Source organism: Osmerus mordax, chromosome 15 (assembly GCF_038355195.1).
Source record: "Osmerus mordax isolate fOsmMor3 chromosome 15, fOsmMor3.pri, whole genome shotgun sequence".
Classification (NCBI taxonomy): domain Eukaryota; kingdom Metazoa; phylum Chordata; class Actinopteri; order Osmeriformes; family Osmeridae; genus Osmerus; species Osmerus mordax.
This window is the reverse complement of record NC_090064.1, coordinates 11,979,358-12,002,376: the sequence shown is the minus strand read 5'-3', so window position 1 is coordinate 12,002,376 and position 23,019 is coordinate 11,979,358. Positions and strand designations below refer to the sequence as shown.

General features: G+C 48.4%; 3 protein-coding genes across 6 annotated transcripts; 2 read left to right on the top strand and 1 right to left on the bottom strand.

Moving 5' to 3' along the window:
* The first annotated feature begins 859 nt into the window (after positions 1 to 859).
* si:ch73-173p19.1 (uncharacterized) lies at positions 860 to 9,070 on the top strand. The gene is made up of 17 exons (XM_067251544.1): positions 860 to 1,011; positions 1,795 to 1,901; positions 2,072 to 2,220; positions 2,570 to 2,727; positions 2,920 to 3,078; positions 3,243 to 3,702; positions 3,917 to 4,018; positions 4,684 to 4,774; positions 4,980 to 5,203; positions 5,384 to 5,626; positions 5,811 to 5,909; positions 6,093 to 6,286; positions 6,478 to 6,652; positions 6,761 to 6,917; positions 7,116 to 7,269; positions 7,557 to 7,668; positions 7,795 to 9,070. Exons 1-17 carry the CDS (start codon positions 997 to 999, stop codon positions 7,965 to 7,967), a joined length of 2,772 nt encoding a protein of 923 aa, XP_067107645.1. The 5' UTR covers positions 860 to 996; the 3' UTR covers positions 7,968 to 9,070.
* A 50-nt stretch (positions 9,071 to 9,120) lies between these two features.
* abcf2b (ATP-binding cassette, sub-family F (GCN20), member 2b) lies at positions 9,121 to 15,997 on the bottom strand. Of its 3 annotated transcripts, none has more exons than XM_067251545.1 (15): positions 15,921 to 15,997; positions 14,376 to 14,519; positions 13,964 to 14,176; positions 13,553 to 13,735; positions 12,922 to 13,093; positions 12,039 to 12,134; positions 11,670 to 11,772; positions 11,445 to 11,540; positions 11,141 to 11,260; positions 10,903 to 10,992; positions 10,607 to 10,717; positions 10,426 to 10,488; positions 10,087 to 10,215; positions 9,718 to 9,921; positions 9,121 to 9,584 (listed from the first exon to the last, which is right to left on the bottom strand). In XM_067251545.1, exons 2-15 carry the CDS (start codon positions 14,512 to 14,514, stop codon positions 9,468 to 9,470), a joined length of 1,836 nt encoding a protein of 611 aa, XP_067107646.1. In that variant the 5' UTR covers positions 14,515 to 14,519; positions 15,921 to 15,997; the 3' UTR covers positions 9,121 to 9,467. The 3 variants fall into 3 exon arrangements, with proteins under 3 accessions (XP_067107646.1, XP_067107647.1, XP_067107648.1); XM_067251546.1 differs by having other exon boundaries at positions 14,376 to 14,531; positions 15,921 to 15,952; XM_067251547.1 differs by lacking the exon at positions 15,921 to 15,997 and having other exon boundaries at positions 14,363 to 14,437.
* A 462-nt stretch (positions 15,998 to 16,459) lies between these two features.
* chpf2 (chondroitin polymerizing factor 2) lies at positions 16,460 to 21,887 on the top strand. Of its 2 annotated transcripts, XM_067252125.1 has the most exons (6): positions 16,460 to 17,752; positions 18,748 to 19,312; positions 19,536 to 19,718; positions 19,892 to 20,602; positions 20,779 to 21,344; positions 21,460 to 21,704. In XM_067252125.1, the coding sequence occupies exons 1-5, from the start codon at positions 17,475 to 17,477 to the stop codon at positions 21,340 to 21,342; spliced, it is 2,301 nt and encodes a 766-aa protein (XP_067108226.1). In that variant the 5' UTR covers positions 16,460 to 17,474; the 3' UTR covers positions 21,343 to 21,344; positions 21,460 to 21,704. The 2 variants fall into 2 exon arrangements, with proteins under 2 accessions (XP_067108226.1, XP_067108225.1); XM_067252124.1 differs by having other exon boundaries at positions 20,779 to 21,887.
* Positions 21,888 to 23,019: the final 1,132 nt, after the last annotated feature.

The window sequence follows — 23,019 nt, the reverse complement described above, 5'->3', positions numbered from 1 at the left end:
ACCGCCCAACTGTCATTTTCTGTTTCTGTAAATGTTACCGTTAACACTTCCTGGCTAGCAAATCCCGGTCAGCAGACCCCCTTGAGTATACTCCATCCATGTCAAGTGACAGTCGCTTGGGGGGGAAAAGAAAGTACCTTATGCCCTCCGTGTGGGTTCCATATGATTTAAATAATATTATTCTCAACGTTGACATTTCATAAACATTATAAATGTGCCAACTCATCGTTAGTTCTGGATACTTCTTACCCCAACTCTTGCCGCATCTCCCGCTATCTCGTGGAAGTGGTTGCTAAAAGCAGCGCGTGCGTAGTCCCCAATTCTTTACATTTTTGGCTCCTACTACTGTAGAGGTGATATGGCTCCCCCGTTTGGTAACAGTTGGTAGCGGAATGTTATCTATTGGTTTGTGAAAGCTTATTAACTGTTAAATAACTGCTTATATGCAAGTACAGTATGCATCTTCTATATAAGTTGGTAGGTACACTTCTGTCTTCAACAAATACATGTCAGGTCCTGCGTTTCAAGACTATTTTAAATACTTACTGAATTGTTATTTCGAGGTAGCTTAATTATTGTCAGCGTGTTAAGAAGTGGGACTGCCCTGGCTGTGGTCATGACTGTAATCAAGGAATGTGTCGAGGAAGAAACATGGACATATTGTTCATATTGACTATAGCTTTGTAACTGTTTGGTAAAACAATAACGTTTGTTAGACAGGCCTAGTTGTATTTGCATATTGTTGCCACAAGCTTGTCTGATGTGTGCTTGGAATTCTTGTGGGCGTTTTCCATTCGCTGTCAGCTATTTGATAGGCTTATTTTGACTTCTGTCAAATCGCAGTTTGGCCAGTACAACAACAGGCAATTGGACTCGGAAGCATTTTTAAGAGATAATGAAAGCCAAGGAAATTGTATAGTAGCTAGAGCAAAACTAAAAGTGTATCTAACATTAGATATCATCATCAGTCATCTCTTCCTAAAGAAATCACACATCATGGATTCCACTCCGGTAAGAAGAAAGTTATCATGACAAATAGCCTCCTACAAGACAAGCTAACGTTATCTTGCTAACACTACTGCTAACGTAGCAAGCTAACTTAAGCAGCGCTTGTAAGGGGTATCTGCTTTAAGCTAAGGCGTTCTACCGAAGTACGTAGTGCTAGCCTAGCAGGAGTAACTGATTCAGGGATGAGCTAGCGAACAAAGAAAAATATTAAATGAGAGACTTAACAACGGAGATTAAGATAATAAACGAGTTCTATTAAATATCTTTGATTATTTATTTTTATTTAATCAGACATGTAAAACGTGCTTTTTGTGTGTAAGTCCTATACGGCCGCTATATAACTGGCCCTAACTGTGGATACAAAACGAGCGTCTCCAAAGTAAGCGAACGTTGCTTGTTCAGCCAACGTTAGTCATCCTAAAGCTATCTGAGGGTCATGCTAGCTAGCAAAACAAGTGAAACGGGGCACTGTCATTCCCTTTGTTCAGCTCTTTTGGAAATTACGCTAGCTCCCCATGCTTGTATTTTTGCACAATGAAGTCAAGTAGAAATTCCTCATTAATTTCATCAGTTGCATCTTTGCATGTAGCTTATTAGCTAACATTAGCTAGCTCTACCTTTGTGAGCATTGGCGAAATACAGTAGTATTTTAGGGGGGGGGGGGGGGGGGTGTACAAGGGTACACTTTTGCTGGCTCTATGGCTTTCCCCCATTGATGTGGTTCAGTTCACGTCGACACGCCGTCCTTTCCCCCTGCCTTGGCATTTTATCTTGTTATTGTTGCAGACTATCGGGGAATTCTTCCGTACCCTGTGTGAAATGGGCTTCACAGAAGAGCAGATCCAGTCAGCTGTGCAGGCAGGACACTTCGCTGTACCAGAAGCAGCTGAGTGGTGAGTCTTTCCAAACTCTAAACACAGTCCTGAGTTAAACTACTAGAGGGATTATAAAGGGTCAGTGTTTGAAATACAATATGTATTTAGTTGTGAATGACACTGATTATAACTGAACATGTCAAATGTGTTATGTGAAAGCGTTTCGGTATCATCTCTTTTTCATACAGGCTTCTCCAAGGAGAAAGTCTGAGGCACAAACTGGTGAAGCACCCCGCCCAGCCGGTCCAAACAGCGTTTTCTGCTTTCAACCCTCCCAAAGATACAGGGACACAATGCCCCCCAAGCACGTCACGCACGGAGCCCTCCGACGTTGGAGGTAGGATCACTGAAACACTGCTAAGAAATTGGTGAAAACATTTTGGCCGCCATTCCATTTACTGACAAAGAGGTCCTGTGTGCAGAAGGCGTTATGTAATTACTGTAAGCTATTGTTTTCCAAGCTCGTTATGTATTTTTTCATGTACTTTTCCTAAAAAATGCTTACTGGCAAGAGCACAAAGCAAAACCAAAGTTGACATACTTATTCTCCAGCAGCATTGACAGAATATTCTCTTCACTCTAAAAAGAAAAACATTGCACAAACACTTAGGTCTTACTACTCCATTGATGAATCTGCCCCTTGTTTACAATCTGTATTCACTCAATTGTCTTTGGCCTTCGTGCAGGCCCGTCTCTGGTCCTGGGCCACCCGCTCCCCTCCCCCCCAGCTGCAGAGCCCCCGCCGCTGGAGTCCCGTATCAGGCAGGACAAGAGTGACTTCCAGGAGCAGCAGAGGCAGCGTGTGGCCCAGGAGGCCCGCAGCGAGAGGAGGCACAAGAAACAGGTTAGCAGGGCCTTGGCCTGGTTGTGCTGGATCTTTAGGCATGTTTTATTGAAAGACTTAGAGTATTTGGCGTTAGTGGGGTAAGCAGTTAGATTCATTAATGTGTTTTAACACAGCACACTGTTTAACCCCTGGTTCTTTTTGTTACCTGGTATCACACTGTCATCACACTTCTAATCTCTGATCCACCAGGAGCGAGAGCTGGTGCTGAAGCGAATAGCGGATGACCGGAGGACCCTGCTGGAGAAAACCCAGCCAGGCACCCCCACAGACCCCTCTCCTTCTGACAGCCAGGGTCAGAAGCTGGGGGGCAGGACTCAGACCAGCCTTGACAACAACTGCATCCTCATGGTAAGCCTGGTCCTCCTCCAAAGACATTCTTGGACTATAACTGTACAGGAATGAATCTGATTGACTAGAGGGGAAAAAACTGACTGCAGTCCAAATGCTGGGTTGCTTGGCATCGTTGTGGTAAGTTGTATTATGTTAAGTTGTTGTACGTTGTGTGTCCTTAGATTCGTCTGCCCTCTGGGGAGTCCATGAGAGAGCGTTTCCCTGCAGACGCCCCCCTGCGCAGCGTGATGGAGCACATCTCTGGCCGCCACCCCTCCCTGCCCTCATTCTCCCTCCTCCAGGGATTCCCGCGCAAGCGCTTCGGCGAGGCGGAGCTGGCCTGCTCCCTGCACTCTCTGGGCCTCACCCCCAATGCCGCACTCTGCATCCAGACCACGCCTCCAGAGACACCCCAGGACCCGGCCAGCCCCGCCGCTCCACTCTCGTTGAGTCAGGCGGCGGTGGAAGAGGTGGTGACTCCACCCAACCTCCCTCCTCTCCCACCACAGGTCCCGGTCCAGGAGATGGGGGAAGAGCCTGCCCTTCCCCCACCCCTCCCCCAACAGTTGTGGGAGGAGGCAGTGGGCTACGCAGGAATCCCTGGGGTGGGCCCCCCACTGACTGGCCCCTCCCACTTTTGGGGTAAGGGTTACCATGGCACCTGAGGACTAGGGAGACATCCACATATGAAGTACTGTTGATTATAAGCAATCCTACTGTGATGCTCTCAGCAGAGACTCTTTTTTCAATAACAACCCATTAGTTCACCGTTACAAGTTTATTGAGTTAAATGCAGGCGGTTGGATGGGCAGCTGAATTGATCCTTGGTGTTCATGCTGAGGTTTGTGGTGGACAGGGCCTGGCAACAAGCTGGTTCCGGGGGATGCTGAGGGGGCCGCCAGCTCTGACGATGACGAGCAACCCGAGGAACAGCAAGATCCAGCCCTCCTCCTGAATGGTACCGCCCCCGTCTGTCTATGATTGGTTACCAGCTTCCCCTTCCTCTCTCCACCCCCTTCCTCTTTTCCCTGCTCGCTTTCCTCCCCCTCCCTCTCCTTTACCTCGTGTCTCCAGTTGTCAGCCTCTCCCAAAACTCGTTGTTCCCAGCTGTCAGACACAGATGACCTCTCATTCTCTCAGGGCTTGTATACTCCACGGTTATGGGATTCCTGGAGCAGCTCCAGTTCTGCTAGCTACACCAAGGGATTCCTGCAGTAGCCCCACCTGCACTTTCACTGGCATTGGTGCATTCTGTCCTGCACAAATACCTCACTGTGCCACTTGTTCCACTCAAGTGGGCCAGGAACATGTTGGATATGTCCTCTCCCTCCTCTCTAACTGTGAGAAACCTGTTACATGCTTGGGTTAGGAAATAGGTGAATGTCCTCATCTGGCCCAAATACACTGGTTTACACTGCATGGACTGGCCAATCAGAAAAAAGCTCCTGTAGTTCTGACTGTATGACTGTTTGTTGGTTTTTGAACAAGTATTGACTTTGTATTACAAATCTCCATCTATGGTAGTACATATATCCAGATTTTATCATTCTTACAGCAATGCAATTCAAATACCTTTTTTTTGTCTTTCCATTTCCACTTAGAGTAACTGTGTGGTTTCCACAGGTATGCCTCGATTGCCGTTCTTCCCGGAGAACCGAGTGCGTGTTGGGTTTGAGCCCCGGCACCACTGGCCCGACCAGGGGAACCGACTCAGGTCAGCACTCCCTGTGAAGCTGTCACGTAGAGTTAGGCTGAGATTGGAAGAAACATGATCATCTCATGCCAATGACATGGGCCAGTATATGTTGAGTCAATGGTGTTACTATCTGTAAACTCAGCAATAGATTCTTCTGAGGGTGTGTGTGTGTGCATATACAATGCTTGTGTACCTACTCTGTGTGTGTGTGTGTGTGTTCCAGGGAGGCAGCAATGGAGCAGGCCGTAGAGCCAGAGGGGGCTGGAGGCAGGGTGGTGCCTGGGGCGGCTGGCCAGGCTGCAGTGGAGCGTCTCCAGAGAGCTGCCCACCAGGACGACCCCCAAGCCTCCCAGGGGCACCCGTCACCCCCCAAGAGGCCTTTCAGGACACCCAGCGTCCCCTCCCTTTGCGTCATGGCCACCAGGGCTACCGTGCACCTCATGACAGGTCAGACTGCCATGTCATTCCATCCCTTAAGTTAAAGACGGGGAGATCTAAAGCTTAACATTTAATATCTAATTTAATACCTCCATCTCTCTTCTTCCTTGTTTTTCTCCTTATCCGGTCCCTGCCAAATTCCTCTCCCTTCCACTAATTTCTGTCTCTCCCCCTCCCTCTGTCTCTCAGCTCCCAGCATGCAGTACAGCAGCAGCCTGTCGTGCCTGACCCCAGAGCTGGCCGAACTGCTGCTCAGCCACATGTCTCGTGAGAGGCTGCTGCGGCCCCGGACCTTGGAGCTGTTCTTTGGCTGCCCGCTGCAGAAGTTTGTCCTCAACTGCTACCCTTACTCTACCAACGAACTGCTGCGGCAGCTCCGCGCCTTCACAGCATTGAAGCACCTGAGCCTCGTTAGCTCACCCCTCATCACCGGTACGGCAAAAACCTTCACCTGCACCACTCGTCGTTCAGTCTATTTCTTATCTGGGCTTGATTGGTTTTGTCTGGCACCATGGAGTTTGAAGCAAACCTATTATTGTTGCTATTACATGATTGTTTTGAGGTCTGTATGAGTATGACACTGAGGGCCCTGGCTGGCTGTGTTTCTCCCATGTAGATGCTGGTCTGTCATTCCTTCCCTGTCTGGTCAAACTGCAGCACCTGAACCTGGCCTCCTGCAGCAAGCTGACAGACTCCTGTCTGCAGCATATCACAGGTGAGCAGGTGCCCTTCATCTGCTGTCTTCTCCTGTCTTTATCTCTCTCTCACTATCTTTCAGCTCTGTCTCAAGTGTACTGAGATGCTTGCCTGCTTTCATTTAGAGTCCTGGAACCTCCTTTCTAGAGATTGAGTCTGACATTAAACAGATGGTATGCATTGGATTCTGTCTCTCCCACAGGCCTGAAGAGCCTGTGCTTCCTGTCCCTGGACCAGACCAAAGTAAGCGATGTCGGAATGGTGCTGTATCTTCAGTCAGCCCCGTCATCACTCTCCCAGCTCAGTCTGAACCAGACGTCTGTGACGGAGGCTACCCTGGCAGTGCTGCCCGCCTGCACTCCACAGCTGCGACTGCTCAGCATCAAACACACCAAGGTAGGCCCCTCCACACACACACACACACCCCTGCTTCCTCTGTGTTTCCTCTTTCTGTAATTCCCTCTCTGTCCCTGTCTCTCTCATGCTCTGCCTCGCTCTCCTTTTAAGTGACAATAAATCTACAAGGTTCACCGTTTAAAAATGTCTTTTGTGTTCTGTCATTCTCTTCAACCCTGCTCCTCCCTCAGGTGAGCGATGTGTCTGCCCTGGCACAGCTGGCCTGCCTGCAGACCCTTTACCTGGATGGCACCGGCGTGAGGGAGGATTCCCTGGAGAACCTGGCAACCCACTCCTCTCTCTCTTCCCTCAGCCTGGCCGGCATCCCCGTTGCTGACGGCAACCACGCCCTTCAGATCATCTCGGGTAAGTCGCTCTGTTTTTAGCTGTGTGTGCGGGTGTGTATTAGAAACCAATTGCATACAACTGTAATGATGAGTGTTTTTTGAGGGTGAGTTTGTTTTGTCTTCCTAGGTCTTAAGCTGACCCAGCTCACCCTTCCTGGGCGCCACTCAGTGACAGACAGTGGGCTGCACTTCCTCTCCAGGCTGTCTCTCCTCTCAGAGCTGGACCTGACCGACTACACACACGTCACTGACCAGGGAGTCTCTGAGCTGGCATCCATGACCAGGTAAACCCCACCCCTCTATGGTAGCTTACTCATCATCAACATGGCCTCTGCAGCTACATTACATATCTCTAAGTAGCTTTTAAACCTTGGTGCAAAATGCTATTTGAAATCTCTTCAAATACTTGTGTGCATTATTGGTCGGCCTGTCACAGTGACTAACTACTCGCGGTGTGTGTGTGTTGTGTACGTGTTTCCCAGGCTGAAGAAGCTGTCCCTCAGTAACACCCAGGTGACAGACGCGGGGCTGCCCTCTCTGAGGTGTCTGCAGGAGCTGCTGGAGCTCTGTCTGGACCGCACGGCCGTTACCAGCAGGGGCGTGGCTGCTCTGGTCACCTGTCTGCCGCACCTGCAGGTGAGCCCCTACCCCCACACACGCACACACACTCCCTATACAAACACACACACACACCACACCTGTCTGCCACACCTGCAGGTGAGCCCCCCCCCCCCCCCCCCCCCCCCACACACACACACACACACACCCTATACTAACACACACACACACCATACCTGTCTGCCACACCTCCTGTAGCTAGGTACAGCAGGTTAATCAGAGGAGGACAAACATTGCTTTGTTGGAACACATGTTATTGAATAAGAGTGTTTGAACAGGCGTATGCGCTGGTGTGTTCTTCTCAGGTGTTGGGGCTAGCCAGTACCCAGGTGGGGGACACGGTGGTGAGGAGAGGTCTGGTCAACTGCTCCCAGCTGCTGAAGCTCAACCTCAGCCGCACACGCATCACTGACCATGGTAAGATCACGCACACACACACACTTCCTGGCCATCCGTTCTGTTTGACACCAGGCTCGAGCAGAATGGAGCACAGGAATGAACGACTACCAGCTTCAGCTCATGGTCGTTTGTTGTGGTCCTCAGGTCTGAAGTACCTGAAGCGTATGAACCTGAGCCAGGTGAACCTGGACAGCTCTGGCGTGACACTGTTGGGCATCGCCAACCTCATCTCCTCCTGCCCACACATCACCAGCATCCGCGCCAGCAACACAACGGTCATCCCCCCCGACCAGGTCTCCGACGACGACGCCCAGTGAGACTTGGACAGCGCGCTCAGCCCCCCTCCCCAGCAGCCTACCACACTGTCACACACACACACACAAGACTTATTAGAGCCACACACATGGAGAACCACAGATGGCCACTACCCAAACATACAGACCAAACAAACGTTTTTAATTCAGTGTGATCTATTCAGTATCCTGCTGACAGAATCACCTGCTTCCAACACGACAGTCTGTCACCCAGCTAGACAAGGCATCAGCTAGACAAGGCATCAGCTAGACAAGGCATCAGCTAGACAAGGCATCAGCTAGACAAGGCATCAGCTAGACAACCCATCAGCTAGACAACCCATCAGCTAGACAACCCATCAGCTAGTGGCACACCCGCTCTGGCGTCTTTAGCACACAGCCTTGCGTCCCCTGACTTTAGCCTCTGCAGATATTATACATGCATTACACCTGAACCCATGTATCAAACCCCCAAACCGCTGATGTCATGATGACATGATGACATGATGACATGATGTCATGATGACATGATGACATGATGTCATCCTCCCACTTGATCGTGCCACATAGATCCAGAAAGTGGCCGACACGTATGCATGAAATGTCTTAAAGCAGGGCAACTATATGAAACAACCAGGTGTGTACCATGTATGTACCACAGCATGTTAACTAGAATGTCAAATACTTCCCTTCAGAATTCAGTCAGTAAAACAGTTGTAACCCCTCAGACCTGGCAGCTCCAGTGAGGGGGATGTGTTCTATGCCAGACAGTTAACGTCCATTCAACCTCGTTTTTCCTGTTAGACTCTGCTTGTAATCCGTAACACTTAAGTCCATTTGAAAATAAATTCCATTACAACTGGATATCTTAAGCATACCCTTGTGGTAGGAGTTGCTCGATGTGTTGGTCGACAGTTGGCCATGATGCATATTGCATGAGTGGCTGGGTTCATGAGCACCAATGCACCTTCTGTAATATGAAATTGAGTTTTGCTTCTCTTATGTTTACAGAGATGTAAAAATACTGGACAGTTTATTTTTCCCCAAAATGTAAATGGTTTTGGATAAGAGCACTGTACATTTTCAAAGGCAAATGCAGAAGAAATAAATACTGTTTTGAATGTTTAGTTTGTTTCATGCACATCATAATAATCAAAGCAACTGTAAATACCCCATTGCAAATAGATTTATTCAGACAAACCATTATATCAAGTACATATAGTTAAATAAAAAGACAAGGCAAAATATCTTTCATATGGGTAGGGAAATGTACTTTTAAATATTATACAATTTGACCTGAAAGCTTTTTTTTAAATCAAATGTAACTTGTTTTTGAAAAATACAAAATATTTTTTCTGATGCCAGTATACCCAAAAGCATCCCATAATGCATTGAGATGCTACATCAGCCAATCAGAGTGCCGCTACAGCTGAGTACTGTCAGATGTTTCACAAAGCAGAATCCCTGACATATCCATGTCCAGGAAGTTTGAGGCAAAGTGTCACAAATGGAAGGTAGGAGGTTCTAGATATCATGTGTTGTCTTATCAATCTTGGATTTCAAGTGCTCTTTATAAGCCAGAATGTCCCTGTTCCACTTGGTGATGGTCTGCTTCTCACACACCCAGATCTCTTGTGCCACCTAGGGGGGGGAGAAAGAGGTTACATTCTTCAAGCATATAGTAGCCACCTTTTAAAAACAAAACCTTAAACATTTCTTTACTTAATATTCTCTTTTAGAAACAAAACAACCAGGAAAGGGGAAGGTTGCTCACCTGCTGGATGAGTCTGAAGTCGTGGCTGACCAGCATCATACCGCCCTCAAACTCGTTGATGGCGTCCGCCAGGGCATCGATAGTCTCGATGTCCAGGTGATTGGTGGGCTCGTCCAGGAACAGCATGTGGGGGTTCTGCCAGGCCAGCCAGGAAAAGCACACACGACACTTCTGACCGTCAGACAGATTCCTGATAGGGCTCACCTTGAGAACCGAGGAAAAGAAAAAGATCAAACTACATACAAAATACACAAACTGTAACAATAGCTGACGCTGCCCTATTACAAAAGGCTTTGTGTCACCTAGGTGGCTCCTCGGTGGAAGTTATTCCTGGTTACACATCAAGGTCAAACCAAATCAAATCCTCACCTGTTGTTTTCCAGTCAAGCCGTAGCGGCCGATGATCTTCCTCATCTCCTCCTTCTCCTTGATCTCGGGGTAGCACTTCATCATGTACTCCAGAGGAGACAGGTCCAGGTCCAGCTGCTCTGTGAGGTGCTGCAGACCAGAGGGGTCCTGAGGTTACTGAGAGGGTCTATCATCTACAGTGAAGGTCAACACTCGACATCACGACATGCCGCTGTGCCGGGCAGGAGAAACACGCTTCTGGTCTCAGTGATGAAGAGGCAGGAACTGATTAACAAAGCACATAGCTACTGCAAACTGCGGTAAATCATGTGTGTACGGCCGTGTCAGTGCTGTTCCCACCTGGTGATATCTCCCAATCTTCACGTGAGAGTGTTTCCTGATCATGCCATCAGTGGGAAGGAGCTGGGGACACCAGGGGAGAGACAAAGGGAGCATACCCCACTGTTCATACACAACCTCCGAGAAGGGATCCTTACAGGTGAACTAAACTGTTTTGCTCTAGTGCCGCTGGCCCTCCTACCTCTCCCATAAGCAGTTTGAGCAGTGTGGACTTCCCCGCCCCATTGGGCCCCACCAGGGCCACTCGTGTGTCCAGATCGATACCAAACTCCAGATTATTGTATATGTGAGGCTGGGATGAGACATAAGAGAGAGGTTTGTTTCAGTCAATCTTGATTCCCCTTACAGCATTTCATAACAGTGAACCACAGTTCATAAGACAGGTGGATGTGGCGGGAGAACATACAGTCTAGGTGCTCCGTCCCTGGTGATGGGTGTGGCGACCCAAACAGACTCCCCAAACGCACCCCTACTCACAGTGTTGTCGCTGTACTGGAAGCTGACGTTCTGAACCATGATAACCGGAGGAGGAATCTTCCCACAGGGAGGAAAATACAGTGACAGAGTCTGAGGGAGGAGGAGAGGCAGAGAAGAGGTTATGGTACATCGCTATAGGGAGACACTGCCTTTAGCTTCACGAGATGTCATGAACGAGATCGGGTGTGTTCATTGGTGTCCACCCAGATGAGTTGCTGGCTGGATGAGGGTCTCTTGCCTTGTCATTCACTACTCGTTCAGTCAGGCCTGAGGCCACCATCTTCTGCAGAGTCTTCTCTTTGCTCTGCGCCTGTCTGGCCAACTTAGCAGAGCCATGACCAAACCTGGCGATGTAGTTCTACCCAGAGAAGAACACAGAAGGAGCGGGGAGTGCATGAGAGAGCGATAATTACACAGATAAAGCAAGAGAATGAGAAAGAGTGTCGGATATAAGCCCTCAGTGTTGACAACCTTGTCAGAGTGCATCAGCGTAATGTATCGCAGTGTAATACATATTGTAGCCACGGGGTGGCGGCCTTCACCTTCATGTGTGATATCTGGTCCTGTTCCCAGTTGAAACGCTTCATCTGGTTCTCCTCTAGCTCCTCCCTGGTCTTTATGTACTGGTCGTAATTACCCTGCCATTCAAAATAGACACGCTCTGTCATCCAAATGAAGAGACACCCCCCCAGAACGAGACCCCCGGTAGAGAGCAAGACGCACGGTGAAGCAGGCGGCCATATATGGTGCAACCACAGAGGTCTTACTGTGTAGCATTTTAGCTTCCTCTGATGCAGGTGGATTATGTTGGTGCACACACCGTTCAGGAAGTCTTGAGAGTGAGAGATGAGCACAAGGATTCGCTTGAACCTGATAGGGGAACAAGGAACACTCAAAATGGATGACACGAACACGGATAATCACACAAAAGAACCCAGAACATTCTGCATATTGGCGGTTGACCAAAGAAACACACACACCCAGAGTAGGCTGGATTGAGTCAAATGTTATCCGACTGATTCAACTCATTAATATTTCACATTTAAAATACCCAACCGTTGGTGTGGAGATTGCCCAGGCCTCTCTCCCAGGGGTCCCGAACACGAGAGCAGCTGCTGAGCGAGCGACAGACTTACGCCTTGAGCTCCTCCTCCAGCCACACACAGGCGTCCAGGTCCAGGTGATTGGTGGGCTCGTCCAGCAGCAACATGAAGGGCTTGATGAACAGGGCCCTGGGGGAAGCCAGAGACACACTCAGGACAGGACACAAGCAACTTGATAGGATGTTCTATTTCAAATGTTAATCGATTTCTGTTCCATTCTCTGAGATCTACACTTGGTAAAAGTCTCTCTTTGTGCTCCATGAATGGGATAGTGACTGATCATCTGTACTGGTACTGTGTCGGTATAGAGCTTAGGGTACAGACAGCCTAATCTTACCAATTAAGAGTATCAGAAGGTACATTTAGAGAGAACATCACATTCACATAGCTCAGGTTACACTGTACAGTGTGAATTTTTTCAACTGAAAAGCGGAGCTTAAAAGTAATAATTGGAGTCTGGACGGTTTGTCAGGGCTCGCAACTAACTTTTTTCGTCACTGTCCCAGTACCATCTCGAAGTGCAAAATTAAAAGTCCCAAACTGAACCTGACTTGTCCCAAAATGTAATTTCTTGTGTTTTTGCATTTTGACATTCTGACATGGGTCTAGGTTATTTGCAACACAATTTTAGTAATCCATACAGTCGTGGGGCTCATGTGAATACATACACAATAGAATACACAATTGTCTTGCTTGTTTCATGTTGGGGCTGGCACAATTATTGTTGTGGCTGTACTAAAAACGTTTCTAAAGGTTTTAGAAAAAGGTTTGGAAAAAAGGTTCTAAAGGTTTGGAAAACGTTTTTGAAAAAAGGTTTTTGAAAAAAGGTTTTGGAAAAAAAGTTTTGACTCAGTACCACTTTCCTCAGGCCTCCAGAGAAATCTGTTCCCCCTGAGTACACCATCTTTCCTCCTACCTGGCCAGAGCCACCCTCATCCTCCAGCCTCCACTGAAGTCCTGGAGCTTCTTGTGCTGCATGGAGGCGCTGAAGCCCAGGCCGTGGAGGATCCTGGAGGCCCGCACCTCTGCCTTGTCTGCATCCAGCTCCTCCAGGCGCTCATACAGCTCCATCAGCTTCTCACACTCCGCTGGGCTCCAGAGAGGGAGAGACATTTACATTTTAGTTATTTAGCAGACGAGCTTATCCAGAGCGACTTACAGTAAGTACAGGGACATTCCCCCCCGCGGAAAGTAGGGTGAAGTGCCTTGCCCAAGGACACATCGTCATTTTTCACGGCCGGGAATCGAACCGGCAACCTTCTGATTAATAGCCCGATTCCCTAACCGCTCAGCCATCTGACCCCGAGATACGTGTGTCACACAATGCTGACAAGCGGTACACTGTAGGGTGGTTGTCAAGACCATGTCCACCATATGACTAACCGTATATATGTAACAATAGTGTTCTTCATCATGTCAGAGTTTTCCATTCAAGTTCTCCTACTTCGTTTTGCAGGGACAATGTAGTTTAAAATACAACCATGTACATTGATCTGGCAGACGTTTAAAAAAAAGTACTGTTCCACGGTGATGACGCTTTAACTCACAGTCTTCATGAGCCAGTCTCTCTGCCTCCTTCTCCAGCATGATCCTCTCCTGGTCCACCTCCATTACACACTGCAGGGCCGTCTTGTCACTGGGCGCCATTTCCCGGGTCAGGTGGTAGATGTCTATGTGCTCGGGGATGGGGATCTCTCTGTGACCAATGGCCGACAACAGCATGGACTTCCCTGTATCCCATACCACACACACAGGCACGCCACACGAATACATGAAGAAAACCCATGACTCATGATAGTGATATTATCTGCATGATAGCTCACTATCAGCTATTATACACACGCCCTCTATTCGGGAGTGTGTGTTATTTAATCGGATGGACACAGCTCACAGCTCATGTTCAATTGTCAAAGGTGGGGGATCAAACCAAAAACACGAAACCGTTAACACCAAAGTACCCGTGCCGTTGAGTCCGATGAGGCCATAGCGTCGTCCAGAGTTGAGCTCCAGGCTGGTGTCGCTAAGCAACTCCTGCCCGTGGAAAGTGAGTGAAAGGCTGCTGATGTGGACATCAGTGCTGTTGGGGTGAGATGCCAGCACCCCCGTCACCGCACGCGCCTCTGTCCTCCTCAGCTCAAACTCATCCAGTTCCTGAGCCAGGCCAGCCACCCCTGCCAATCAGAATAGTCTTGTTGACTATTGGGCGCAAATTTCAAGTTAGTGTTAGAAAGCATGGCTACTGGACACCTCCACCCGATCCAAGCCACATAGATACTGTACACACACACACTGACCCATGGAACAAATGCTAGTAATTGCTGCAGATGATTAGTGAATCATTTGAATGATCTACATACTTTTTTCTCTCACCATTACTCTCTGCTCCGGTCTCCTGGTTTTCCGTTTGTTCACTCTCCTCGCTCATCTCGTCCGGTTTCTTGGTGCGCTGGCGAGCCTTGGCAGCCTCCTTCTTCTTCACTGCCTTCTTCTTGGCCAAATCTGACGGCATTGTTGCTGGAGGGAAAACTAGAGTCAATGAAAGCAGACACTTAATGAGCTACACACATCTGAACCTGGGGTGAACACATTTTCCATGTAAAAATAGTAAATGGTGCATTGACTGAGTTTCTGGTGAACATAACACTGTTTGGGGATAAACACTGAGGGAGACAATGTTGCCAGTGGCCCAACAATAACTCTTGTTGTCAAAGATAGCTCTACTTTACTGTATGTTGAGTAGGGGTGTGCGATACTGCAAAATGTCGTGCCAAGGCACTTACCCCCGCCAGGATTTGCATCCCCTGGCCGCAGATCCTGCGGCTTCACACAGGCCGTTTTTTCACCTGATATAATGTGTATCCCTTCTGTAACTTTTGTTACTGTAATGTAATGTAAATGTAATGTATCCCCTCTGTAGCGTTTGCTGTCTACCATATGAGTTACAGGGGGGATACACATTATTTCACCTGATATAATGTGTACCCCCCTCCCGAACATGCAAAGGGTCTGTCCTTCCATGTGTGTTATTTTCTGTGTTCTTTTGGTCACAATGAACAACCTGAGATAATATGGAGATGTCTGCTCTTTTCTAGCAAAAGTTACAGAGGGGATACACATTATATATGGATTTTGGTGTTTTAAAAACCCATCGACACTGTATGACTATGTTTAGCCTGTGTTCTGCTCCTCTCTCTCACCAACAGTCTCTGGAGGAGGGGATCCCTCTCTGAATTGCTACTCCCAAGGTTTCTTCCATTTTTTTCTCCTGTTGAGAGTTTTTTGGGAGTTTTTCCTTGTCTTCCTTGAGGGTTTAGGTTGGTTGAGGGGCAGTTCTATGGGCATATGTGAAGCCCTCTGTGACATGCTTGCGTGTAAAAAGGGCTATACAAATAAATTTGATTTGATTTATATCAGGCCGTTTTTTCACCTGATAAAATGTGTAAATTGATCAGTTCCGCATGGTATGAACAATATGCCGCAGTTGACTTCAAACTAAGCAAGCGCAGCGACTTGAGGTGTAATTACATGGCCTGATAACAGCGCAGCAGTACAGTTAGCTTTAGTTATGGCGGTACATACGCACACTGCAAATCAGCTAGCTAGACATAGGCTGGCACCATGGCAATACTAGTCATCTTGTGTTTTGAAAATAAAATAAGTGTTAGTCTTCCCCAACAAAACATAATGTCTAGGTCTGTGTAGCAGAACTATCCTTTCATTATTTGGTAAAATAGCATGGCTTGGATTAGATGTTTCCAGCTCCATTAATGGCTCGAGCTAGCTTTCTAGTGTCTAACATTTATTGAGATTGTAGTGCATGGTCGGGACACAAATCAGATTATAACCGCTAGGGTCACAATAAATATATTTTTTACACATCGTCGTTTAAAACATTTAAAGGTTTTTCTAACTCACCTTACTGTCAGGTTCTGACGGTGTTTGTTCACACTAGAGCGGTGAGGCAGTGTGTTCACTTTTTTGCCGGGTGGATGCCACTCTGACTTTCTGTCAGCAGACAGACCATATTTGGCATGGGGCGGTGAGAATGTACCTCTGCCAGACTGCCTCTGTAATTACAATAATAGGGAAGGTAATTACAAAACATACAACATAATAACCGATATGGATAATGAGTGTAAAGAAAGTTATGGAATGTGCTCCAACGTTTCCCTTATTGAATTGCATCATATCATTTGGGACCTTAACATACAGACAGAATTGACAGAAAAAAAAAGATTCTTGTTCATATAATAGCAAGTTATACTTTAACTTCTTTGAAGTATAGAGGACATAAGGTTCAAAATAAAAGCCTCCGTTTTTCAATCATAAATAGCTACAGTATATTCTTTCTGGACCCTTGAAAACGGTTAGATGATGACGTGTCTGCCAGGTTTTGCTTTTGCCCACTACTGTACTGGCCACCCAAGCAGGAGCGCAATTAAACTTCCCAGCCGGTGGATGTAATGCACACCATGCAGCAGAATGGTTTTCATCAGTAACTGAAGCTTTTCTTGAACCAGGGATCTTACCTAATTAATTCGTTTGAATGGCTATCAAGTAATTGTTTACTTGATGTTGCCGTTAAAAACAAAGCTATGCATTTGAGGAAGTTAGTGGTAATGTGATGTGAAGAAGCTGCATCAACATGGATATTGCTAGCAACTAGCAAGCTAGCTTCAACTGACCGAATCATGTTAGCGGACATTACTTTACGAAATTATTGACAATCAATGTTTTGTGTCTGACGCTGTCGCCTTCAGGAGAGTGTTTTACGATCAGAAGAACATGGATGTCGTCAACTGCTTTCTCAAAGATGAAGACGTCTTTTGGCTTTGCCTAGTTCAGCCTTGCTGGAACCTGAGTGTTCAGACACAACAAAGGATATAAAATCATAGTTAGCTTGCTTACTAGTCTGTGACAAGCGTTTGCTGTGAATGTGTTATCTGTAGGAAGTATAAATAGTATTGGTGACTGCAATAGGCATTGTATTTTCCAATTGGCAAACCTTACTCGCCATCATCCGTCGTGTCTTGGAATTGTAGGCTATAGCTGCTGCTAACTAGCTAGCTTTAGCTAGCGTATTTCTGCCAAACCAATCATTTTGTTGTGAAAGTAATACAGTATAGAGCATACATAATTCGCACTAATTGTAGACCTCTATTACTGTGGTATTGGCTTTTGGAACTGGATTTTATTTGCAAGGTGCAAGAGTCTTAGCCATTGAATGGTGGCATTTGTTTAAGGCTGCAGTTATTAAGTGAAGTTGAAATTATTATAGAACTTTTTTTTCAAGACGAAGAATGTCACATTAGCTTTTTACCGTCATTGGTAGCAGAATAAATTCAAAACATAAAGTATCAAGGAATCTGAAGGGTCAACCCATGTTCTTGGACATTAATTCTCTTTTAGAGAGATACACACTGGTAACACCCAACTAACCTAACTGCATACTGAAATCCAGCCAGGACTATGCGCCTCTCATCCTTTCTGGCCGTGTTCAGGCCTGCGCTGCCCCTCATCCTGGGCCTCTCTTTGGGATGCAGCCTGAGTCTACTGATGGTCTCCTGGACACAGGGGGACACAGATGACTCCTGTGTGGATGAGCTGGGCAATGGGGGTCTTTTCCTGGGCAGCCATAGGGGAGACCCAGAAGGTGACAGCAGGGATGATGGTGGTAATGAGGACTTCCAACCACGAATTGTGCCTTATCATAAGGATCCCAACAAACCCCACAAAAAAGTCCTCAGGTGAGTGGAGTGAGTGGCCGAGTATGTTTGGATACACAACTAGGACAACTACTCTCAACATCCAGTCCCAACACTGTAGACGAGCCAGTCTGTGAAGATAGTTTTCACTGAGGCAGTTGCTGGGATATGGAATGGAATTTCACTGAACACTAATGCAACACAGGAACCCGCATTGCCAAATTCTTTGTTGATATTTGAATGATGAGCCCTGCAGATGCATCACAGATGCACCTCTCTTGGTCTGATTTATTCCCAGGGATTTAATAGACTTAGGCCTATGCGTTTATCCCCCACACAATGCCCCCATCTCCTACATGGTACTTACAGTATCTATCTTTAGGCACACATGTATACCCACATGTGTGCCTAAAGCTAGATACTGTTACTGTAAGTGGATGAAGCAATTTCAAGATTTGTGACATTAGATGGTAAAAAAAACAAACATACTGCTTTGCTGACTTTTTACATTTCATTTATTTGTTGAAAAAGAACATGGTTTTATAATCCCATTGCCTTACTTCTCTCTGAGCTACCGTCTAAAGCTGATTATTAGCTAGGGCAGTTATAATTAGCCTAGCATCTGAAGAAGACCCCACCATTAAACCTGTTTATTTACTGTTCTCTAGAAAGCCAGGAGGTTCAGGTGGACCCTTTATGATTTTACCCTCCAAATATTCTGCCATTGTCCAAAAAATCGTGTAAATTATAAAAAGCCTGATAATTCCGTCCTAAATCTTAAACTCCTGTAGAATTAGTGGTAAGTCCAGGGGTCCTGTGATGAACTTAGTGACCTACCCAGCCATCTGGTCAAAAGAGGACACAATGCACCCATACACAATTTCCTATATTAGTTTTAAGTATTTGTTTAGTTAAATTCTCCATTCCAAACGTGTCTGGATGACAAATTACTACAGCCAAAAATGAGAATAAGGTGTTTGATTTAACTGAAGTCCCTGAACCGCTGTCTCTGACGCCTCCCCCTCTGTGCCTGGCAGGACCCGCTACATCCACACAGAGCTGGGCATCCGAGAGCGCCTCCTGGTGGGCGTGCTGAGCTCGCGGGCCACCCTCGGCACGCTGGCCGTGGCGGTGAACCGCACCGTGGCCCACCACTTCCACCGCACCTTCTTCTTCACCGGCCTCCGCAGCACCAAAATACCCCACGGCATGACCGTGGTCGCCCATGGCGACGACCGCCCCGTCTGGCTGATGTACGAGACGGTTCGCCACCTCCACCAGAACTACGGCTCCGACTACGACTGGTTCTACCTGGCCCAGGACGACACCTACATCCAGGCAGAGCGCCTGGCGGAGCTGGTGGGGCACCTGAGCGCCGGCCAGGACGTCTACATGGGCCGGGCCGAGGAGTTCATAGGCGGCGAGGAGAAGACGAAGTACTGCCACGGCGGGTACGGCTACCTGCTCTCACGCAGCCTCCTGGCCCGCCTGCAGCCTCACCTGGACACCTGCCGGAACGACATCCTGAGCGTCAGGCCCGACGAGTGGCTCGGGCGCTGCATCATCGACTTCCTGGGTCTGAGCTGTGTGGAGGTGCACCAGGTACCATCAACACTCAGCTACAGAAGAGATAGAGGATAGTAGAGCTGTGACCAATACTTAACGACAGAGAAGACAGAATATGTTATATAGGTTTTTGCCTAATAAGTCAGGATCAGATGTAGATGGCCAAAAAAGTTATCCAAAACTGTATACGTCATGATTCCTTTTGTGACACTTGGCTACTTTGCCCCCCCCCCAATCCTGTTTGCCCCTCGTTCCACAGGAGATGACGTATCGGTACTTTGAGCTGGGGAAGAACGCTGACCCGGAACGCGAGGACAGCGTCCAGTTCAAGAATGCCTTCACAGTGCACCCCGTGTCTGAGCCCAGCCTCATGTACCGCCTGCACAAACGCTTCAGCCAGATCGAGCTGGACTGGACCTACCTGCAGATCCAGCAGCTGCAGGTGACCCATCATAACAATCACAATCACTTTCATCACGGTCTGAATCCCTCTTATCACATTCCACTGAATACATTTGATCCAAATTGCCTTATTTATAAGATGTTATATGTATCAACAATTATAGTGTACACACTGTATAAAACGTGTCTGATTGAGGTTGTGTGTGTGGTCAGGTCCAGATTAACAACCTCAGTGATCTGACTCCTGAGGGGAAGGCAGGGGCCACCTGGCCCATCGGGGTCAACCCCCCCTTCACGCCCAAGACCCGCTTCGAGGTCATCAACTGGGAGTACTTCACCGAGGAGCACATCTACGCCTGCTCCGACAGCTCCCCCAAGTGCGAGCTCCGGGGGGCCGACCGGGCGGATGTCACCGCCGTCCTGGAGACGGCCGTGGAGCGCCTCAACGAGCGCTACCAGCCCCAGCTCCGCTTCCGCAAGCGCCGTCTGCTCAACGGGTACCGGCGCTTCGACCCCACGCGGGGCATGGAGTACGTGTTGGACCTGGCCCTGGAGGCCTACACCCAGAAGGGTCACAGCCAGGTGATCAGCAAGCGGGTCAGCCTCCTCCGCCCCCTCAGCTCCATCGAGATCATCCCCATGCCGTACGTGACAGAGGCCACGCGGGTGCAGGTTATCCTGCCCGTCACGGCCCGCGAGCAGGACTACGTGGGGAACTTCCTGGACATGTACGTCATGAACACGCTGGACACCCACGACAACGTGCTGCTCACCTTCCTGTTTGTGTACGACCCCTTCGACGCGCAGCGCGTCAGCCAGGCCGACGTGTTCGCGGGCGTCAAGGCCATGATCGGGGAGGTGGAGAAGCGCTACGGAGACGTGAAGATCCCCTGGATCAGCGTGAAGACGGAGGTGCCTTCACAGGTATCGGTCCACATTGGCTAACCTGTTATCGGCTAATCTCTAAACCACCAAAATAAGCAGATTTTGAGTCACTAGTCTCATATTCTGAGAGATTATTATGTATTATTATGTTATTAACCGGTTAAGGAGTTATGTATCAAGGAAAATAAGACCAAAATGTGTTTCCCTTGTCCCAGGTGAAGCTGATGGACATCATCTCCAAGAAGCACCCAGTGGACACGCTCTTCTTCCTGGCCAGCGTGTGGACCGAGGTCAACGCCGACTTCCTCAACCGCTGCCGCATGAACGCCATCAGCAACTGGCAGGTGTTCTTCCCCATCCACTTCCAGGAGTTCAGCCCCGCCATCGTCTACCGCGACCAGCCTCCCTCGGCCCCCTCCTCCTCCTTCTCCTCCGAGGCGCTCCGCGACGGGCGCTTCGATCGCCACGTCTTCGAGGAGGCCTGCTTCTACAACGCCGACTACATGGCCGCCCGCACCAAGATGGCCGCCGACATCCTGGACAACGACGAGCTGCTGGAGAGCATGGACGTGTACGAGATCTTCGTGCGCTACTCGGGGCTGCATGTGTTCCGGGCCGTGGAGCCCGCGCTGGTGCAGAAGCACGTGAGGAGGGAGTGTAACCCACGCTTCAGCGAGGACATCTACCACCGCTGTGTCCTTAGCAACCTGGAGGGCCTAGCCTCGCGCTCTCACCTGGCCATGGCTCTGTTCGAGCAGGAGCAGGCCAACAGCACCTAGAGGTGGAGCACCACACACACACACACACACACACACTCTGAGGGAGATAAGCTGCCTTCTGTCTGTATGACCCTGTTTGGATGATCTAAAAGTGAAACTTTGCTTCCTGTGCTGCAGTCGGGGGCTAGTTATCTGCCTGATCTGGCCCTAGAGTGAAACATGGAACTACTACGAGCCTTTTTAAGGCTTATGGACAAAAGGGCCCACCCCTGGACAGAACTCTACAGAGAGCTCCCATTCCAGAGAGACCCTGGGGTTTGGAGTCCAGGTGCTGTTTTTCCTGCTGCTGAATGAACAATGAACAGCATTGACCGTGAGTGACAGCACCAATATGTGTTGCCTTGATAGAAAAAACGAAAGAAAACGGGGGGGGGGGGACCTTGAGCCATATGTCTTCCTTCATGATTGTGTCGATCTTATTGATTATAGTCTGTGAGGCGTTTATTCTGTTAGTTCTACTGGGATTAAACAGAAGCCATCGACTGTCTACCTGTTTCCCGTCTGTTTTTAGTGCCGTGTCATTAAAGACAGCTGAATGTCCCCTGGCTCACGTCCTCCAGTCCTACTTCTGTTCAGGGTTTAGCTGAGTCATTGTATTCTCTCTCTCTCTCCCAGTCAAAAGAAGCCAGGACGACCGAGACCTTACATGCATCCACATGTTTATATATTATATATCCCAGCTTCTCTTTACTCTTCAAATCTAGCAAAGGGTTCACTTCAAACCATCGCTGCAGGAACGTGAAAGGACTGGAAGAAGCCTGTACATTCCAGCAGTTATTCACCTTGTCATATGCAGCCCAGTGTTCTGTACTCTCCCAGGCTGTCTGCCTAGGGAGGGTACAGTTTGTACCAGAGCTGCTTGCTTCAGTTTCTCATGTTAAATCAAGTCCTTCTCCACCCCCTTAACAGGGCCTCCTTGGATTCTGGCTGGCAGTTCTGTACACATGTGTTTTGGGGGGGGGGCTCGGTTGAGCACAGCGAGGCTGCAGGGGGGGGGGGGGGGTGTGGCTCTGGTCCACCTGGCCCAGGTCCAAGAGGAGTTTGGAGGGTTCGCCCACCCCACAGCAGGGTGGGTGCAGGAGCTGAATGAGCCACTTCACAACCTTGTCCTTGACCAGGGGAATGAGGATTACACACAGGGGCGAAACTACTCCCCCCACTCCCTCAGCTCCTCCAAGAAAGTTGTCATTTCCAACTTCAGGAGGTGGAGGTGAGGGTGGGGAGGAGGTGGAGGGGGGAGTGAAAGAGGCTCTTTCTGAGGTAAAAATCATTGAGGTCACAGGCTTCATTACAGCGCTGGCCGCCAGAGGAAAAGCCTCCACCTGTTTCTTTGGGGTGGAAGCCAGTCAACAATAAATCGCCTGTCTGCCATCTCCAAGGAATCTCTAGCTCAAGCTAGAAGCCTGCAACTCTGGTGTACTGGATGACCTTCAGCAGTCTGTCAGCAGTATTACCTGAAGTAAGAGTATCTGTCACACATACAGTCAACATGATGTAAATCATATGCTGCAGAATAAGGGTGTTATTAGCTGCGTGTTGGAGCTAAATACTACTGCTCTGATAACTAATGTAATCAGAATATTGACATTCGACAGTCTCTTCCACAACACAAAGACAACTGAGACTTTATGGCATTTACAAACTTTGGCGAACGCTTCTTTATTTACATCCAAGCTG

What these genes read in the sequence shown, in the direction of transcription:
- abcf2b (XM_067251545.1), bottom strand. Translation starts at nt 14,514, where the DNA reads ATGCCGTCAGATTTGGCCAAGAAGAAGGCAGTGAAGAAGAAGGAGGCT. An exon ending in CATCGGACTCAACGGCACGG is followed by an intron (nt 13,736 to 13,963) that starts GTACTTTGGTGT and finishes TATGGGATACAG; the next exon opens with GGAAGTCCATGCTGTTGTCG. An exon ending in CTGGAGGAGGAGCTCAAGGC is followed by an intron (nt 11,773 to 12,038) that starts GTAAGTCTGTCG and finishes TTCCCCTATCAG; the next exon opens with GTTCAAGCGAATCCTTGTGC.
- si:ch73-173p19.1 (XM_067251544.1), top strand. An exon ending in AGAGGAGGCACAAGAAACAG is followed by an intron (nt 2,728 to 2,919) that starts GTTAGCAGGGCC and finishes CTGATCCACCAG; the next exon opens with GAGCGAGAGCTGGTGCTGAA. An exon ending in CACACGCATCACTGACCATG is followed by an intron (nt 7,669 to 7,794) that starts GTAAGATCACGC and finishes TGTGGTCCTCAG; the next exon opens with GTCTGAAGTACCTGAAGCGT.
- chpf2 (XM_067252124.1), top strand. Translation starts at nt 17,475, where the DNA reads ATGCGCCTCTCATCCTTTCTGGCCGTGTTCAGGCCTGCGCTGCCCCTC. An exon ending in CCCCACAAAAAAGTCCTCAG is followed by an intron (nt 17,753 to 18,747) that starts GTGAGTGGAGTG and finishes TGTGCCTGGCAG; the next exon opens with GACCCGCTACATCCACACAG. An exon ending in GCTGTGTGGAGGTGCACCAG is followed by an intron (nt 19,313 to 19,535) that starts GTACCATCAACA and finishes CTCGTTCCACAG; the next exon opens with GAGATGACGTATCGGTACTT.